This window comes from Pristiophorus japonicus, chromosome 13, assembly GCF_044704955.1.
Source record: "Pristiophorus japonicus isolate sPriJap1 chromosome 13, sPriJap1.hap1, whole genome shotgun sequence".
In the NCBI taxonomy this organism is placed as follows: Eukaryota; Metazoa; Chordata; class Chondrichthyes; family Pristiophoridae; genus Pristiophorus; species Pristiophorus japonicus.
Window position 1 is genome coordinate 147,419,014 of NC_091989.1, and position 16,144 is coordinate 147,435,157.

The 16,144-nt window shown below is 44.1% G+C and overlaps 1 protein-coding gene across 3 annotated transcripts in view; it reads right to left on the reverse strand.

Moving 5' to 3' along the window:
* ankrd27 (ankyrin repeat domain 27 (VPS9 domain)) overlaps positions 1 to 16,144 on the reverse strand; it is a 105,833-nt gene that overhangs the window by 20,630 nt on the left and 69,059 nt on the right. For all 3 annotated transcript variants that reach the window (XM_070898095.1, XM_070898094.1, XM_070898096.1), the window contains exons 22-23: positions 5,488 to 5,604; positions 2,262 to 2,459 (exon numbers count right to left, since the gene is read on the reverse strand). In XM_070898095.1, the coding sequence (XP_070754196.1) occupies positions 2,262 to 2,459; positions 5,488 to 5,604 (315 nt within the window). The remainder of the gene's footprint in view (positions 1 to 2,261; positions 2,460 to 5,487; positions 5,605 to 16,144) is intronic.

Genomic DNA, 16,144 nt, shown 5'->3' on the forward strand with positions numbered 1-16,144 from the left:
CATGCGATCTTTTAAGTTCACCAGAGAAGGCAGACTTGGGGGGACCTTGGTTTATCATATATAAAAGATGGCACCTCAGACAGGGCAGCACTACCCCAGTACTGCACTGAAGTGCCAGCCTGGATTATGTGCTTAAGCCTGGAGTGAGGCTTGAACCCACGACCTTTTGACTCAGTGAGGTGAGTGCCATCACTGAGCCAAGTCTGACACCAACTAGAAGACTACTTGCCATGGCGAAGGATAAATGGTTAAAGTTAACTTCAAATCAGGATAGAAATGTTACCAAAATTATATAACGCAAGAAAATATGGAAGGATAACATATGGAACAGCCTATTAAGTCCATTCCTTCCACAGACCATATAGAATCGCTTGTTTTGTGGACTCTACCCAACTTATTTGATCTTCTGAAGATGAATAACCATAGGTATAACTTGAAAGATAAATCTCTGAAAATTCCACAGAATGTAGCAAAAGTGTTTTCAATCAAAGAGTATAAACTATATTATTCAACCTTGACCAGTTGCATTCCACAGATGAGAAGATCAACAGATGCTCAGCACATCAGAATAAACATCTGAGAAAATCTGCAAATTGCACTGAGTTAATAACTAAAAGTGAAACTTCCTTTATGCCAATTTCACTTTACATTTGTATAGAGTCAATTTATGACCTACCTCATTTTGCTGCAGCGTTCTTCGCACGGCAGCAGGGATAGGATTGAATTTTTTTTATTTACTAAATTACTGTGGAGTGCTGAAAGTCGAACAGATTTTTGCCATTTTCATAACATTTTGCATTTAAAACCTCAACCCATTTATTCTTCATGAAATAAGGAAGCTAGGTTTGCTTTGATCTGATAGCGTATTCTTGGAATTTTGCTCTGTTATTTCTCTAAACATCGCAGGGTGAAAATTAAACACGTAGAGAAACTCCAAAGCACAATTCTGAGAGACTGCAGCTGAAGAAGCAATCTGTAATTCAGTCTGATGAACTATTAAATGGAGTCTGAAAAGTAGTAACACTATATAATCACTTGGAATTCTTTTTCTGTTTTCTCATCTCTATATCTCTAGGCTTCTTCAATTTTATTCATTTGAATTTTTTAAAAAGCCTACCTAAGAAATGGAAAAATGGTTCAATAAATTACTGTATTTCAATGCAGGTTAAAACAATGACTACATGGCAGCGGCAACAAAACTGAAGGCTCGTTACTCAAAACATAGCAGACAGAAACATTACTTGAATAAAGTAGAGGTTTTTTCTCGGTTCAGCTTCCATAATACTTTTATATACCTGTGATTATTATTTTCTAAATGTGTCTCCCAACTGGATTCAGGCCCATAATTCGGAGGTGAATTTATTACCAGGCCTAAATTTTGTTCTATTGCCATCAGCCTAACTTGTATGCTTGACCCTGGCCTGGTGTGATTGAACTCTCTATCGATTGGCTCAAGTTAGAGAGTAGCTGGAGAATTGAGCTACAGTAGCCCATCAACTAATTCCCCATGGGAGGAAGCAGGACTTGCATCTGTGAATTGGGTGGACATGAGGCCACTGCTTCCCCTTTGTCCAAGTCCACATTAAGAAGCAGCACACTCGGCTAGGTGGTAAATATTTTTTCCACGATATAATGTTCTTTATAAAAGTACACCATTATTTTCTTAGTTGCCAACCACCTGCTCTTGGAGCACTTGCTCAATGTTTTAGCAGAGTAATATACAGTTCAGTGTTTGCATGTGAAAATCCTGCACAAATCCTACTGCCTCCTGCACCCCAGATAAAGATTATTGCATTCATACGCAAAAGTCTGTCAGTACAGGAAGAACAGCAACTATGCAACAGGCTGCTTGTATGGGTCTATATGTATTTTGGCACAAGTCTAGTAGAAGTGATAGCTACTCAACATTATTCTTTCCAAGCTTTTGATTGTCTTGAGGTTTCTTTCTCTGCAATGTATTCAAAGTGATATAATACTGCAATAGAAAGGAGAGTAGGCCATGCAGGCTGCCTGAGGAAGTCAGGCAGGTATTCCCTATGTTGTGAGTTCCCACATTCCCAGCCATCAGAGGGACTCAGTGGACAGTCAGCGAAGATAAAACCAGGTTATTTTTTTAATTATTCCTGAGACAGGGAAGGAGAGAATTTATACTCCAAAGTTCAACCATCGAGTATTTTTACTAGTAACCTGAATGCCAGGAAACAGAAATCTGAAATACTTCACAATACAAAACTTTAATACAGGTCATTTTCTCTGCTTACCTGAAGGTCATTGTGTTGGCAAGCCAGGTGGAGTGGTGTTGAATTATGGGAGTTTTTCATATCGACATTGGCACCATGACGCAGTAGAAGTGAGACCAGGTCAAAATGTCCATGCAGAGCAGCCACATGTAATGGGGTAAAGCCATCCTGGTTGGCAGAATTCACACCCAATCCATTTATAGTAATACTGGAAAGTTTCTATGGAGATCACATTAGCCATTAGTCTTTTATGATTAACATGGTGTACTGTATTCCTCAACTGTAGAATAACATAAGCATGCATTACAATCACTGTGCTACATTATTAAAGCAGTGGTGAATGTAAAAATGATAGTAATTATCTACTGAGATTTACAGATCAGGAAACATTAGTGGTATACATATCAAGTTTTCTGCTTTCCATCATCATTTCAAGTGTCTAAAAGAAGTTTCACCTCTAAATTAACAGTTGCAATTTTGGATTTAAGATATTATACACAGATCTCAGTTATTGTGATCTTTGCTTTAGAAATTATAGTATATTATAGTCCTTACTCAGTAATTGCAGCTTCCTTTTTTCTTTTTTTATTATCTTCCAGAAAAGCCTGGACCACGTACTCCGAGCCAGTCAGTGTGTGTGTGTGTGTGGGAGGGTAATCCAGGCATTTCTGAAAGAATTGTGGTGCTTCTTTTCAGAGATGTATTGTGGACTCAACTGAAATCTCGTGTGCTCCACTCACCATTTCATACATGTGGGGCAGTATAGCCACTGTTGTAATACATGGAATTGTGGCATCCAATTTGCATACAACAAGGCCCCATAAACAGCAATTAAACTCACTGCTTTAATTGTAAACTTGTCCAATTGATAAAGCTATACAACGCAATTTTTTACGGTACATTTAATTCATTTCAAAATTTAGAAAATTAAATATTTTGTTTGATCTTACCTGTCCTGCCCAAATGTACCAGGTAGTTTGTTTTAGTGATGGTGCTTAAAGACTAAAGTGTTCTTTAATTGCATACGTTGATGGCAGCCGTCGGGGTAGCAGCTCCCTAGGGAGCTCCCCTGCTAAACAACTCCTCGGCAATTCCCACCCTCAACCCCTCTCCTCCCACTGTCTAAACTTCCCCAGCCCGAGCCCCAATAGACCCTAATAGGGGGTCTTAAAGACTTAAATCCCCACCCTAACCCCAACCCCGTGAATCCCAAAGTTCGGGCCTACCTCAGGCCTCCCGCCATACCACACATTGGCGACTCCCGGCTGGACCTCCTGCGGTGACTCGACGCGACTTGGGCTCCCGGCTGGACCTCCTGCAGCGACTGGACGTGACCTGGACCTCCCGGCTGGACCTCCTGCGGCGACTGGGCAGCTGGACCTGGCTATCGGGCCTCCACCTCCTCTCCCTCCCAACTCCCGCCCCCCCCAACCTGGACCTCTCCTTCCGCACTGATGGCCTGGCCTCCTCTCCTCCTCCAGCACGTGGTGAGTACAATGGCTGTGACTCCCCCCACCCCCCCATTCTGAACCCCAGTGCACCACTGCCCCCAACCAAGCCTTGGACCACCTACCATCAAGGATGGTATTGAAGGCCGATAAATCCCCAGGGCCTGATGGACTGAATCCCAGAGTACTTAAGGAGGTGGCCTTGGAAATAGCAGATGCATTGAGTCATTTTCCAACATTCCATAGACTCTGGATCAGTTCCTATGGAGTGGAGGGTAGCCAATGTAACCCCACTTTTTAAAAAAGAAGGGAGAGAGAAAACAGGGAATTATAGACCGGTCAGCCTGACATCAGTAGTGGATAAAATGATGGAATCAATTATTAAGGATGTCATAGCAGCGCATTTGGAAAGAGGTGACATGATAGGTCCAAGTCAGCATGGATTTTTGTGAAAGGGAAATAATGCTTGACAAATCTTCTGGAATTTTTTGAGGATGTTTCCAGTAGAGTGGACAAGGGAGAACCAGTTGATGTGGTATATTTGGACTTTCAGAAGGCTTTCGACAAGGTCCCACACAAGAGATTAATGTGCAAAGTTAAAGCACATGGGATTGGGGGTAGTGTGCTGACATGGATTGAGAATTGGTTGTCAGACAGGAAGCAAAGAGTAGGAGTAAATGGGTACTTTTCAGAATGGCAGGCAGTGACTAGTGGGGTACCGCAAGGTTCTGTGCTGGGGCCCGGCTGTTTACATTGTACATTAATGATTTGGACGAGGAGATTAAATGTAGTATCTCCAAATTTGCGGATGACACTAAGTTGGGTGGCAGTGTGAGCTGCGAAGAGGATGCTATGAGGCTGCAGAGTGACTTGGATAGGTGAGGTGAGTGGGCAAATGCATGGCAGATGAAGTATAATGTGGATAAATGTGAAGTTATCCACTTTGGTGGTAAAAACAGAGAGACAGACTATTATCTGAATGGTGACAGATTAGGAAAAGGGGAGGTGCAACGAGACCTGGGTGTCATGGTACATCAGTCATTGAAGGTTGGCATGCAGGTACAGCAGGCGGTTAAGAAAGCAAATGGCATGTTGGCCTTCATAGCGAGGGGATTTGAGTACAGGGGCAGGGAGTTGTTGCTACATTTGTACAGGGCCTTGGTGAGGCCACACCTGGAGTATTGTGTACAGTTTTGGTCTCCTAACTTGAGGAAGGACATTCTTGCTATTGAGGGAGTGCAGCGAAGGTTCACCAGACTGATTCCCGGGATGGCGGGACTGACATATCAAGAAAGACTGGATCAACTGGGCTTATATTCACTGGAGTTCAGAAGAATGAGAGGGGATCTCATAGAAACGTTTAAAATTCTGACGGGTTTAGACAGGTTAGATGCAGGAAGAATGTTCCCAATGTTGGGGAAGTCCAGAACCAGGGGTCATAGTCTAAGGATAAGTGGTAAGCCATTTAGGACCGAGATGAGGAGAAACTTCTTCACCCAGAGAGTGGTGAACCTGTGGAATTCTCTACCACAGAAAGTTGTTGAGGCCAATTCACTAAATATATTCAAAAAGGAGTTAGATGTAGTCCTTACTACTAGGGGGATCAAGGGGTATGGCGAGAAAGCAGGAATGGGGTACTGAAGTTGCATGTTCAGCCATGAACTCATTGAATGGCGGTGCAGGCTCAAAGGGCCAAATGGCCTACTCCTGCACCTATTTTCTATGTTTCTATGTAAATCACAACTTTAGATAAGCAAAGAGCAAGGAGCAGTTGATGTTACATAAAAGGGCAATAATACCTTTTGTACAGGTTCACACTTTGGACACTGACACAAAGGGTGACAGAATTCTGATTTCAACACAAGTCCGTCCTCCTCCTCTGGATCTTCATCCACCCATTCAAACAGGTATCGTACCTACAGTAAAACACAACGGAGGTTATCTTCCAGGCAGAGGGGGCTGGGGGGTAAGAGAGAAATCTGAGACAACAGCAAAACTTCCATCAGTAGAGTTTTCTCAGCAGCAAAAAAAAAAGTCATCCAATTAGAATTCAGTTGTAACCAAATTCCTCAGCTAGTTATTGGAAGTCACTTAACTTCTGGTAGTGTTTGTTCCATTCTACATAGTTAATATATATATAGAAAAATACTACTAAACCAATACCAGCTAGAGAAAAAACCCAGATCGACTGCCGATTCTTTTCATGGGTGATTTTATAAGATCCTAACACAACAGTTGCACTTGCCTACATTTCAACATTCGCTGCACTTCAAAAAAGTACTTAACTGGGTGAAGTATTTGGAGACATTTCAGCATGAAAGTCACTATATATTATAAACCTACATTCTAAAGCTGTGATGTGGGGCTCAATTTTGGCCACCATTCTGCACCTTTTTTTGGCCTACGATGCTTTTTTTTTGAGCAGAATAAAATCTGCAAGTTTGGCCAAAGTTTCTGGGCCGTTCTAAGGGCTCAATTTTGCTCAAAGCTGTTTTTTGGCATATTGCCAGAATTACGGCCGTTTTTCTAGGCCAGAAATACTCCAAAAATATTTGTGCCACGTTTCCCTGCTATATTTTCCAAAATTGGCACAACACATCGGCCGGGGGGGGGCAGTGGAGCCTGCTGTCTGCACCAAAAAAACAATGCTGCAGCTTCTGCGCATGCACGGAAAAAACCCCAACGTTTTTGACATTATTCCTATGGGTGCGCATGTGCAGTACAGCTCCCGGTCTGCAATCGGCCCTTTTTAAAGAGCCAGTTGTGTGTGTGAGAACATTGGAAAAATAAGAGCTGCAATACAAGATGCAACACGGTGCAAGGACCAAGAATTTCTTACAGGATGAAGTGGAGGTATTAGTTACTGTGATTGAGGTCAGATGAAGGAGCTGGATTCCAGCAGAGATCACATAAAAGTTCCACCCAAAGAAATGAAGAAACGCTGGAACCAACTTGCAGAAGATTACTTTGCAATGGTGACCACCCAGAGATCTGGAGGCCAGTGCAAAAAGAAGTGGCAGGATCTTTGTCAAGTAGTTAGTGTAAGTAATATTTTCATTTATTCAATGCAATTGTAATGTAAATGTGACCAGCTGTATATGTCCCACCCAACAGAAAGACACCCTCTCTAAAAAGTTTTATTTTCATCTTTGCAGAGGAAAGTGGCACACAACGAAAGGGAAAGAACTCAAACAGGAGGCGGCCCGGCAAATCTGCACCCACTGACACACTTGGAAGAGAGGGTCGCGGCTTTGATGGGTCCTGCCTGGAGAAAAGCAACCATTACTGCACAAGCTGGGCCCACACTCGAGGGAGAGGGCAAGTCCTGCAAATTCCACAGTCTGGCTTTGTGAAATGTTAAGTACTGCGCGGGCTAGCCATACTTCAATTCATGGGGCCGTCTCAGTCAACTACGCTTCGGTTGATGCAATGTGCTATCATTCATCGTGGTCCTTCAAATCAGCCTGCTGCCTGCACTGTGTGAGACTATTCATACCATCCTGCCTCCTCTGCTGCTAACCATTTGTCTCTTCTGTTATGTTTTGCAGAACTTGAGGCCAACCCAGACGATGCAGAAGATGATTCAGACTAGGACGAGCCTGAAGAGGAGAACATCTTCCAATCCCACCTTCCGGACCAAGAGCATGGGGGTGAGGGGATGGATGAAGTGGAGGTGCAGGTGCTGCCCACTGAGGTGCCAGCACCTTCCCTGACTAGTAGTTTGAGTGAACACAAGAAATAGGAACAGGAGTAGGCAATTTGACTCCTCGACCCTGATCCGCCATTTAATAAGATCATGGCTGATCTGATCATGGACTCAGTTCCATCATCATCATCATAGGCAAGACTTGCTTCCACTCTTAAAATGAAACAGTCCAATACGAGAGCCAAAGTCCCTGTCACAGGTGGGACAGATAGTCGTTGAGGGAAAGGGTGGGTGGGACTGGTTTGCTGCACGCTCTTTCCGCTGCCTGCGCTTCATTTCTGCATGTTCTTGGCAATGAGACTTGAGGTGCTCAGCACCCTCCCGGATGCACTTCCTCCACTTAGGGCGATCTTTGGCCAGGGACTCCCAGGTGTCAGTGGGGATGTTGCACTTTTTCAGGGAGGCTTTGAGGGTGTCCCTGTAACATTTCCTCTGCCCACCTTCCAAGGGGTTCCGAGTAGAGCGCTTGCTTTGGGAGTCTCGTGTCTGGCATACAAACGATGTGGCCTGCCCATCGGAGCTGATCGAGTGTGGTCAGTGCTTCAATGCTGGTGATGTTGGCCTGGTCGAGGACGCTAATGTTGGTGCGTCTGCCCTCCCAGGGGATTTGTAGGATCTTGCGGAGGCATCGTTGGTAGTATTTCTCCAGTGACGAGGTGTCTACTGTACATAGTCCATGTCTCTGAGCCATATAGGAGAGCGGGTATTACTACAGCCCTGTAGACCATGAGCTTGGTGGCAGTTTTGAGGGCCTGATCTTCAAACACTCTTTTCCTCAGGCGGCTGAAGATGCACTGGCGCACTGGACATGGTGTTGAATCACGTCGTCAATGTCTGCTCTTGTCCACTTCCCTGCCCGCTCCCCATAACCCTTTACTCCCTTATCGCTCAAAAATCTGTATCTGTTTGCCTTAAATATATTCAATGACCCAGCCTCCACAGATCTCTGGGCCAGTGAATTCCATAGATTTACAACCCTCTGAGAAGAAATTCCTCCTCATCTCAGTTTTAAAATGGGCGGCCTCTTATTCTGAGACTATGCCCCCTAGTTTTAGCTTCCTCCATGAGTGGAACTATTCTTTCTGCATCCATCCTGTCCAGCCCCCTCATTATCTTATGTTTCAATAAGATCACCTCCCATTCTTCTGAACTCCAATGAGTATCAATCCAACCTACTCAACCTATCCTCATAAGTCAACCCCCATATCTCCGGAATCAACCTAGTGAACCTTCTCTGAACAGCCTCCAATGCAAGTATATCCTTCCTTAAATACGGAGACCAAAACTGTATGCAGTACTATAGGTGTGGCCTCACCAATGCCCTGTACAGTTAAGAACATAAGAATTAGGAACAGGAGTAGGCCATCTAGCCCCTCGAGCCTGCTCCGCCATTCAATAAGATCATGGCTGATCTGGTCGTGGACTCAGCTCCACTTACCCGCCCTCTCCCCGTAACCCTTAATTCCCTTATTGCTTAAAAATCTATCTATCTTTGACTTGAAAACATTCAATGAGCCAGCCTCAACTGCTTCCTTGGGCAGAGAATTCCACAGATTCACAACCCTCTGGGAGAAGAAATTCTTTCTCAACTCGGTTTTAAATTGGCTCCTCCGTATTTTGAGGCTGTGCCCCCTAGTTCTAGTCTCCCCCACCAATGGAAACAACCTCTCTGCCTCTATCTTGTCTATCCCTTTCATGATTTTAAATGTTTCTATAAGATCACCCCTCATCCTTCTTGAACTCCAAGGAGTAAAGACCCAGTCTACTCAATCTATCATCATAAGGTAACCCCCTCATTTCTCGAATCAGCCTAGTGAATCATCTCTGTACCCCTTCCAAAGCCAGTATATCCTTCCTTAAGTAAGGTGACCAAAACTGCACACAGTACTCCAGGTGCGGCCTTACCAATACCTTATACAGTTGCAGCAACACCTCCCTGCTTTTGTACTCCATCCCTTTCGCAATGAAGGCCAACATTCCATTTGCCTTCCTGATTACCTGCTGCACCTGCAAACTAACCTTTTAGGATTCATGCACAAAGACACTAAGCGGATGACACTAAGTTGGGTGGCAGTGTGAGCTGCGAGGAGGATGCTATGAGGCTGCAGAGCGACTTGGATAGGTTAGGTGAGTGGGCAAATGCATGGCAGATGAAGTATAATGTGGATAAATGTGAGGTTATCCACTTTGGTGGTAAAAACAGAGAGACAAACTATTATCTGAATGGTGACAGATTAGGAAAAGGGGAGGTGCAAAGAGATCTGGGTGTCATGGTACATCAGTCATTGAAGGTTGGCATGCAGGTACAGCAGGCGGTTAAGAAAGCAAATGGCATGTTGGCCTTCATAGCGAGGGGATTTGAGTACAGGGGCAGGGAGGTGTTGCTACAATTGTACAGGGCCTTGGTGAGGCCACACCTGGAGTATTGTGTACAGTTTTGGTCTCCTAACCTGAGGAAGGACATTCTTGCTATTGAGGGAGTGCAGCGAAGGTTCACCAGACTGATTCCCGGGATGGCGGGACTGACCTATCAAGAAAGACTGGATCAACTGGGCTTGTATTCACTGGAGTTCAGAAGAATGAGAGGGGACCTCATAGAAACGTTTAAAATTCTGACGGGGTTAGACAGGTTAGATGCAGGAAGAATGTTCCCAATGTTGGGGAAGTCCAGAACCAGGGGGCACAGTCTAAGGATAAGGGGGAAGCCATTTAGGACCGAGATGAGGAGGAATTTCTTCACCCAGAGAGTGGTGAACCTGTGGAATTCTCTACCACAGAAAGTTGTTGAGGCCAATTCACTAAATATATTCAAAAAGGAGTTAGATGAAGTCCTTACTACTAGGGGAATCAAGGGGTATGGTGAGAAAGCAGGAATGGGGTACTGAAGTTGCATGTTCAGCCATGAACTCATTGAATGGCGGTGCAGGCTAGAAGGGCCGAATGGCCTACTCCTGCACCTATTTTCTATGTTTCTATGACCCCCAGGTCCCTCTGCACCACAGCATGTTGTAATTTCTCCCCATTCAAATAATATTCCCTTTTACTGTTTTTTTTCCCCCAAGGTGGATGACCTCACACTTTCCGACATTGTATTCCATCTGCCAAACCTTAGCCCATTCGCTTAACCTATCCAAATCTCCTTGCAGCCTCTCTGAGTCCTCTACACAACCCGCTTTCCCACTAATCTTAGTGTCATCTGCAAATTTTGTTGCACTACACTCTGTCCCCTCTTCCAGGTCATCTATGTATATTGTAAACAGTTGTGGTCCCAGTACCGATCCCTGTGGCACACCACTAACCACTGATTTCCAACAATTCTCTATCCATGCTAATACATTTCCTCTGACTCCGCGTACCTTTATCTTCTGCAGTAACCTTTTGTGTGGCACCTTATCGAATGCCTTTTGGAAATCTAAATACACCACATCCATCGGTACACCTCTATCCACCACGCTTGTTATATCCTCAAAGAATTCCAGTAAGTTAGTTAAACATGATTTCCCTTTCATGAATCCATGCTGCGTCTGCTTGATTGCACTATTCCTATCCAGATGTCCCGCTTTTACTTCCTTAATGATAGTTTCAAGCATTTTCCCCACTACAGATGTTAAACTAACCAGCCTATAGTTACCTGCCTTTTGCCTGCCCCCTTTTTTAAACAGGCGTTACATTAGCTGCTCTCCAATCCGCTGATACCTCCCCAGAGTCCAGAGAATTTTGGTAGATTATAACAAATGCATCTGCTATAACTTCCGCCATCTCTTTTAATACCCTGGGATGCATTTCATCAGGACCAGGGGACTTGTCTACCTTCAGTCCCATTAGTCTGTCCGGCACTACCTCCCTAGTGATAGTGATCATCTCAAGGTCCTCCCTTCCCAGGTTCCTATGACCAGCAGTTTTTGGCATGGTTTTTGTGTCTTCCACTGTGAAGACGGAAGCAAAATAATTGTTTAAGGTCTCAGCCATTTCCACATTTCCCATTATTAAATCCCCCTTCTCATCTTCTAAGGGACCAACATTTACTTTAGTCACTCTTTTCCGTTTTATATATCTGTAAAAGCTTTTACTATCTGTTTTTATGTTTTGCGCAAGTTTACCTTCGTAATCTATCTTCCCTTTCTTTATTGCTTTTTTAGTCATTCTTTGCTGTTGCTTAAAATTTTCCCAATCCTCTAGTTTCCCACTAACCTTGGCCACCTTATACGCACTGGTCTTTGATTTGATACTTTCCTTTATTTCCTTGGTTATCCACGGCTGGTTATCTCTTCTCTTGCCGCCCTTCTTTTTCACTGGAATATATTTTTGTTGCGCATGATGAAAGAGCTCCTTAAAAGTCCTCCACTGTTCCTCAATTGTGCCACCGTTTAGTCCTTGTTTCCAGTCTACTTTAGCCAACTCTGCCCTCATCCCACTGTAGTCCCCTTTGTTTAAGCATAGTATGCTCGTTTCTGACACAACTTCCTCATCCTCAATCTGTATTACAAATTCAACCATATTGTGATCACTCATTCCGAGAGGATCTTTTACGAGGAGATCGTTTATTTTTCCTGTCTCGTTACACAGGACCAGATCCAAAATGGCTTGCTCCCTTGTAGGCTCTGTTACATACTGTTCTAAGAAACAGGTCCAAACTTTAAACATGATCCATGAGGAATAGTTGCCGCTGAGCCTTCAGGGAGCAAAGCGTTCACAGATGAGCTGCTGGCGCAAGGCTCGAGGAATCATTAAAGGGGCACGATGGCCCGCCCTCCTCTGGTGTCATGCTCTGGGTTCAGGTAGTTGCATGGCTTCCTCCTCCTCATCATCTGCATCTTCCTCATCATTATCAGCCACTCTCACTGCAGGTGGGTCGTCTACTACCAGCTGCTATACCTCATGATGGCTAAGTTATGCAGCATGTAGCACACAACAGTGAACTGACTGACAACCTCAGGGGAGTATAGCAAATAGCCTCCGGAATGGTCCAGGCATCAGAAATGCTGTTTCAAGATGCCAATGGTCCGCTCTATGATGCTGCGCATCGCAATGTGCGACATGTTGTATTCCCGGTCAGCTTCCGTCCGGGTTACACGTAGGGGAGTCATGAGCCAGGTGGCGAGGCTGTACCCTTTGTCTCCCAGCAGCCAGTTCTGCCCTTCTGGCTGCTGCTGAAACATGGCAGATATTATCATCATCATAGGCAGTCCCTCGAATCGAGGTAGACTTGCTTCCACATCAAAAAGTTCACAGGTGTTTCAATGAAAGACCTAAAATTCCAGGTCCGAACTAAACCTTGAAGGGGTGGAAGATGCCGGTACGTGGATTTTTTTAATGTGTGGTGACCGTTGCACACCAGCCACCACACGGGCTTGACAGAGCTAGGTCTTGGTCCAGTAGCAAGGATGAACGCATCATGGGTGCTCCCAGGGTATCTTGCATCGACTGACATATGATGCATGTCATCACACACGAGCTGTACATTAATGAAGTGGAAGCCTTTTCTGTTCCTGTACATCTCGGAATCCTCCAAAGGTGCTTCCAAGCCGACGTGGGTACAATCAATGCAGCCCTATACCTTTGTGAAGCCAACAATCCTGGAGATGCTCTCGCATTGCCTGGGCGGTCATGGGGAACTTTATGTCATTCCTCCAAGCATATAGTGCAGCAGTCACCTACCAAATGCAGACATGTGTTGCATGTTGAGAAATGGCACACATATCCCTCCATTGTAGCTTGAAAGGTTCCGGATGAATAGAATGAAAGTGCAGCTGTAACTTTCATTTCAACTAGCAAAGCAGTCCTCCTGACACTTCTAGGTTGCAGGTCTGCTTTCACCAACTCACAGATCTCTGTTACAACTTCTTTGTGGAAACGCAGCCTTCTGACACAGTCTGCATCACTCAGGTGCAGGTACAAATGCCTGTCTCGATATACCCAAGGTGGGTAAGGCCTCCTGCCCAGTACCCTACGGGCTCTGAGGCTCCTCATGCGATGACATCAAATCAATTGTCTCCTCCGCAGCACTATCATGCAAAAGACTCGCACATGGTATGGCATTGTCAGTGTTATCCCATGCTTAAATGTTATCTTTGCAAGAAGCTCAAAATGGCAGGCAGGCAGGACAGGTTCTTTGTTCTCTCTCCCCAAGGTCGGTATGGACCACACACAGGTCTGAGCAGTGATCGGGACTCTCCCCACCCACCCCAGGCTCATTATAGTCTTGTGATTTCTTCCGATCACGTTCAACAGTACCTCCCACCCACGGGCTCAGTTGATGCCTAGTGCAATCTTCCGATCCCCACCTCCCCCCTCAGGCTTTTTTGTAGCCGAGCCCATGTCCTGGCGCGGGGCCGATTCTACCGGCCAATGCTCCGACCCTCCAGCCCTGTTTGAAGACATTCGGTGGTGGCGTGCTAGTTTAAAAAAAATATGAAAAGTTTAGAATTCTATCCAACTTCCATCTACTCCATTGTAAAGTAAAAAAAAGTAATCTTTATTATGCATCTCCCTCCTAAACTTCAATGAAAAACAATGGCGTCTTTCTGCGCCGATTTTTCAATGTGCGCTGCATTCTCTTAACTCCGACCTAGGATAAATTTTTGGGGGGCAAACTTTGAAAAATGATAAAAATTGGTGCAGACATGAGGCAACGCCTCCTATGGCGTCAAAAAAAAACCTAACCTAATAAAATCGTAACTAACTCAGTTATGCTGACACAGATTCCTTGGGGAAACTTTAATTTAAAAACTTACGCCAAAAACAGCGCACGCACCAAAAAAACAGCGCAAATGACTGGGGAAAATTGATCCCTATAGTAGGTATATCCGATTTTTTTAGTTCCCAATTTTTTTACGTCACTGGGGGTGGAACTTGCCAGGTGTGCCACTTCTGGCCATTTAAGCGAGTTTGGCCAAGTACGATTTTTTTCTGAAACGGTGCACTGCACCCTTATGAAAAACCTTCCCTACACTTAAGGAAATCGGAGCAGGGAAGAGAAAATCAACAGAGAGAAGATGCCATTGTTTTAGCCGAGCTGAAGAAATGGCACCGGAGGAGGGATGGGGGTCCTTTCGGCCTGGGATAGCAGCAGTGTCATTTTCCGTTTCCAGTCCAGCCTCAGCCCTTCGTCAGCACTTTCCAGCCTCAGCCCTTCAGAGTGTCCCTCGTTACCCTGGCAACATGAGCTTTTGGCGCAGTCTTTAAGCTCCATCCACAGAGTTTAAGGCCAATGTGCGCCGTGCCAAATTCAAAAGTAAACCCGGTGAAATTCGGAACTTTTTTTTCTGGCGCAGTCGGGCCACAAAAACAAAAAATCGGACGTAACTCTTCAAATACGTCAAAAATCGCCGATGTGGAAAATTGAGCCCATTATGCTTATAAAACCAAGTTTCTTCTTTTTTTAACCTGACCCTGGCAAATCACACAAAGAATGTAGGTTTCCCTATGATCAAACCGCTCGGAACCTAGTTTGACATTGTGATGCCACATTATCTATGGAACCACTCTAGGATGCTCCCAGCAACAGGGGAGACCTGATTCTAGAGTCCTCATGAAATTAAGAAAACTGATTTCAAGCATAAATTTTTTTTTTAATAAAACGGGGGCCAAACTACTCGCTCTAGACTTTCATCCTTTTCGATCACAAAGAAAACCAAAATTCCTATCATTGAAGACCATCAGCATGTTTGAGATTTTTGCAATGTTATCCAACTTGTGGACACTATTAAAAGTACATCATTACCTTGCAGTGCATTACTGATCAGAGTATATAAAAGAATACATTTACATCTTAGACATCTCTAAAGAACAAAACAGTGGACAGAATATCCCTCAACCTCACATATCTTCCAATTCCAGTGATTGTTGCGTAATTGATATTGCTTTATCAAACCCATATTCTATTACTTCAAATATTACAATCTGTTATAGGATCAGAAGTGGGCCATTAAGCCTGCTCTTCCATTTGGTCACCATGTTAGCAACACCTTTAATCCCAATTCCCATTTTTCTGCATATCCCTGAAAACCTTAATATCCTATTAGCCATTTTGATTGCTTTTTGGATCTGCAAGATACTTTTCAAAATGACTTATGTACTTAGACCTAAAATCATTTTGTTTATCTACATCTTTTAGCATTTCTCCATTTAGACTGAACTCCCCATCTGCCATTCTTCATTTACATATACTACCTCACATTTTGTTACTTTAAACTCTATCAATTATTCTATGCACTCTTAAACTATCTGTCATTTTACAATTTTCTGCTAGCTTCTTCACAAGTCACTATATCTCCTAGTTCAGTACTATCTGAAAACTTGAGCATGCTCCCTACTTTCAAATCCAGGCCATTTATATACACAAGAGTGAAAAGCTCAGCATTAATCCCTGAGGGACACTATTCATTATTGCCTGCCAATCCAAGAATATCCTGATTGCGCCTAGATTCTCAGGCACCAGTGGTCACATGAATTCAGCATTAATCACCTGATCAGCAGTCAATTGAAGTCACTGACCAGGTCTGCCCTGCTGCTGCAATTAATTAAAAAAGACCATAAGCATTAGATCAGTCAATTGATCTGTCCCGCTGCAGAAATATTAGTATCAAATGTTTTTTCCTTACCTTTTAATAGTACCCCACCATGGCACTTTGAAGCCACAGTCACAAATCTATTATGCTGCTTGATTGTACTGATTTATGGGAGATTTTATGTTATGTGTTTGCACAGAACCTTGAGCATAACTTCATCTCAGCAAAACTAAAAAAAAG